At 36.7% G+C, this 4,538-nt stretch overlaps 1 protein-coding gene across 17 annotated transcripts in view; it reads left to right on the top strand.

The window, feature by feature from the left end:
* sh3bgr (SH3 domain binding glutamate-rich protein) overlaps positions 1-674 on the top strand; it is a 9,811-nt gene extending 9,137 nt beyond the window's left edge. For all 17 annotated transcript variants that reach the window (XM_027163519.2, XM_027163518.2, XM_047806133.1 and 14 more), the window contains one exon: positions 246-674. Coding sequence is in view for 7 of the 17 variants with exons in the window: in XM_047806133.1 (XP_047662089.1) it covers positions 246-257 (12 nt within the window). In the remaining 10 variants the exon portion in view is untranslated. The remainder of the gene's footprint in view (positions 1-245) is intronic.
* The last annotated feature ends 3,864 nt before the right edge of the window (positions 675-4,538 follow it).

Below are 4,538 nucleotides of genomic sequence, written 5' to 3'. Positions count from 1 at the left end.
AAGGTTGGTATAATGACCTGAATTTATGAGAGAATAATAATTGGGATTAAATGTAGTTATTTTCACTGCTAAATTCTAGGCAGCTAGTTAACATACCATCGTTTATGGTGAATTTGGAGAGTTTTTTTCACATACAGATGAAAGTAAATGAAACTGATAATAAAGTCTGTATTATTATAAAGTCATCATTATTATCCATCGTAACTTACAAAGAAAATAACCAATAATTTCTGTTGATATTTTAGATTTTAGTTTAATATTGACTGGTACTCACCGTGACACCGAGCCTCTGTTTGAAGACCATGAAGATGTTTAGTGCAGGACATTTTCTACACCACGGTCCTGGAGTGTGTGTTGCCATGGACACTTTCTGGAACATGAACATCAGCACCATTAGTGTTGAACAGATGTTTTCCTTCCTATTTAGCTTCCTTTAGTCTTTTTTTTTAAAATTCTGATCAATTTGAAGGAAATGTTGTAATATCTAAAGGTGTAATGGTTTAACACGTGATGTGGCGTCACTTTTCTCAGCATGTTTTATGTTACTACTGTTTTAGAAGATAGAACTGAACATATTGGAGTCTGTTGTAGTTCTAGGAACATAAATGTCCATAATAACCAGTAGTGTGTGACTGACAGGGTGGAGGCTGGAAGTAAACTGAAAAAAAAGGAAATACAGCATCCCTTTAATCAATGATGTCATCGTTTATCAACACAGTTTTACAAAAGATTGCATTGATATTATTGCAGCGTTTCTGTCCTTTCTCTCAGTTTGTAAGGCTGCAGCAAGATGTCAGTAATAAGGCATGAATTATTCCTAAATGTGCAGAATATGCAAAGTGCTTTGTCCAAAACCGGTCTTAATCTCTGTTTGGAACACTGACAATATAATTATTATTAACAACCCCTGACCTACCTACCTACCTACCTATCTATCTATCTATCTATCTATCTATCTATCTATCTATCTATCTATCTATCTATCTATCTATCTATCTACCTACCTACCTACCTACCTACCTACCTACCTACCTACCTACCTACCTATCTATCTATCTATCTATCTATCTATCTATCTATCTACCTACCTACCTACCTACCTACCTACCTATCTATCTATCTATCTATCTATCTATCTATCTATCTATCTATCTATCTATCTATCTATCTATCTATCTATCTATCTACATTTGATGTGAGGAGTAATTGTCATTGTATGAACTGAAAGCACTTTTGTTTAATACGAATTGCTAAAAATACCTGAAAGCCATTTAATAAAATGCTGTCTGTCATTATGTACATTATTTACATTAAGTTATGAATGTAACAAAAAGAATAAAATCAATTCTAAGAAAAGAATAAAGTGAAAAAACAAATATGGTTTCAGTCTTTGGCATTTGTTACAGGAGATAAAACATCTGATGTATTGGCATCAGCCCCGAGATTAGATCAGTAACATCTCTAGGTTCTAGTTGAACTTTAAAACATCACCCTGGTCCTGTCCCTTTAGTCCCTACCTCTGTTTCACACCAACCTTCAGCTTGTTAGTACTGACACCTGGATGCCTTCAGCCTTCAGCCCTATATACATTAGCTAATGTCCCACAGAGCTCCAGACACTGGGTGATGATGATGACTGGTCACAATCTACACAGATCACTGGGGAGCATGTGGAATCCTGAAGGGTATTGACATTGAGGGTGGTACTGGTTATACTGGTGGTACTGGTTCTGTTTTCTATTCTTCAAGCCTTCAAGTACCCAGTGTGTATTACCCAGTGTGTACTACCCAGTGTGTACTACCCAGTGTGTATTACCCAATGTGTACTACCCAGTGTGTATTACCCAATGTGTATTACCCAGTGTGTACTACCCAGTGTGTACTACCCAGTGTGTACTACCCAGTGTGTACTACCCAGTGTGTATTACCCAATGTGTATTACCCAGTGTGTACTACCCAGTGTGTATTACCCAGTGTGTACTACCCAGTGTGTATTACCCAGTGTGTACTACCCAGTGTGTACTACCCAGTGTGTACTACCCAGTGTGTATTACCCAATGTGTATTACCCAGTGTGTACTACCCAGTGTGTATTACCCAGTGTGTACTACCCAGTGTGTACTACCCAGTGTGTATTACCCAGTGTGTACTACCCAGTGTGTATTACCCAGTGTGTACTACCCAGTGTGTACTACCCAGTGTGTATTACCCAATGTGTATTACCCAGTGTGTACTACCCAGTGTGTATTACCCAGTGTGTACTACCCAGTGTGTACTACCCAGTGTGTATTACCCAATGTGTATTACCCAGTGTGTACTACCCAGTGTGTATTACCCAGTGTGTACTACACAGTGTGTACTACCCAGTGTGTACTACCCAGTGTGTACTACCCAGTGTGTACTACCCAGTGTGTATTACCCAATGTGTATTACCCAGTGTGTACTACCCAGTGTGTATTACCCAATGTGTATTACCCAGTGTGTACTACACAGTGTGTATTACCCAGTGTGTACTACCCAGTGTGTACTACCCAGTGTGTATTACCCAATGTGTATTACCCAGTGTGTACTACCCAGTGTGTATTACCCAGTGTGTACTACCCAGTGTGTATTACCCAGTGTGTACTACCCAGTGTGTATTACCCAGTGTGTACTACCCAGTGTGTATTACCCAGTGTGTACTACCCAGTGTGTACTACCCAGTGTGTACTACCCAGTGTGTATTACCCAGTGTGTACTACCCAGTGTGTATTACCCAGTGTGTATTACCCAGTGTGTATTACCCAGTGTGTATTACCCAGTGTGTATTACCCAGTGTGTACTACCCAGTGTGTATTACCCAGTGTGTATTACCCAGTGTGTATTACCCAGTGTGTATTAGCATTACATGACCATGTTCATGGATTATTAGGTTTACTTGTTTGTTGTATTTGCATTTATTTTTCCTTCATGGATTTTAGTATTTTAATTTTTGGGGATTATCTTTTCAGTAATCATATCCAATGACACATCCAATAATAATAATATCTTTAACTATATGTATACATACAACTGTGAGGGCAAGTAATTACATGCACAGTATTATCAATTGCATTATAAAATATTAATTTAAAGGCTCTATATATTTTATACATGAAAGAAAAAGATGAGACTCTCGCACATGGAACATGACTGATTCTTTATACTATAGTAACATGTTAGATTTTATTTTTGTGCTTTTGCATTAAGGTCCTGATAATGAACCAGTGAACACAACACACACACACACACACACACACACACACACACACACACACACACACACACACACACACACACACACACACACACACACACATATGACTTTGCTTGAAGCTCAGCTGCTTGAATAAAGTCATCTGGTTTCTTTTTTTTTTTGGTTCAAGCAAAGTCATTACTAAGACATTTTCACTGAACATATATTTGCTCCTGGCTGAGTGCAGGCTGTTGCTCAGGTACATTTGGTGAGGGAAATGACAGTGACGATGCCAGTGAAGAAGGTTTCTGGAATGAGAATCGATTGGGCAGCGTTATTAATTCCCATAGCAGAGCAGTTCTGTTGGCTAGTGGGCAGAGACACAAAGAGCACAATTCGATTGTGAGGAGATTTAAAGTCCATTAGAGAATTCCTGACCCATTGCCTTCATTACACACTCATCATGCAGTAGAACCACACTGATGACCAGTTGACCAACTGACTGTTTCTCCTCCAACAGAAAACTGCTGCACCAAACATCAACTTATGTTCCACCTGCTTTCTCTCTGTAACTTTGGAAGTGACTCACAGTGATGATACTGTACAGGAATCAGAATCAGGTTTATTGGCCAAGTGTGTTGACGCTGAAACACACAAGGAATTTGGTTCCAGCTGTTTGTGACTCTTAAAGGTACAGACATAACTCTATACTATACAATACACACATAAATAACACTATACTATACAACACACACATAAATAACACTATACTATACTATACACACATAAATAACACTATACTATACTATACACACATAAATAACACTATACTATACAATACACACATAACACTATACTATACTATACACACATTAATAACACTATACTATACAATACACACATAAATAACACTATACTATACAATACACACATAAATAACACTATACTATACAATACACACATAAATAACACTATACTATACAATACACACATAAATAACACTATACAATACACACATAAATAACACTATACTATACAATACACACATAAATAACACTATACTATACAATACACACATAAATAACACTATACAATACACACATAAATAACACTATACTATACAATACACACATAAATAACACTATACTATACAATACACACATAAATAACACTATACTATACAATACAGATATAAATAACACTATACTATACAATACACACATAAATAACACTATACTATACAATACACACATAAATAACACTATACTATACAATACACACATAAATAACACTATACTATACAATACAGATATAAATAACACTATA

This window comes from Tachysurus fulvidraco, chromosome 22 (genome assembly GCF_022655615.1).
Source record: "Tachysurus fulvidraco isolate hzauxx_2018 chromosome 22, HZAU_PFXX_2.0, whole genome shotgun sequence".
Taxonomy (NCBI): Eukaryota; Metazoa; Chordata; class Actinopteri; order Siluriformes; family Bagridae; genus Tachysurus; species Tachysurus fulvidraco.
Note: the sequence above shows the minus strand (reverse complement) of the source record. Positions and strands in the feature narration are given on the sequence as shown.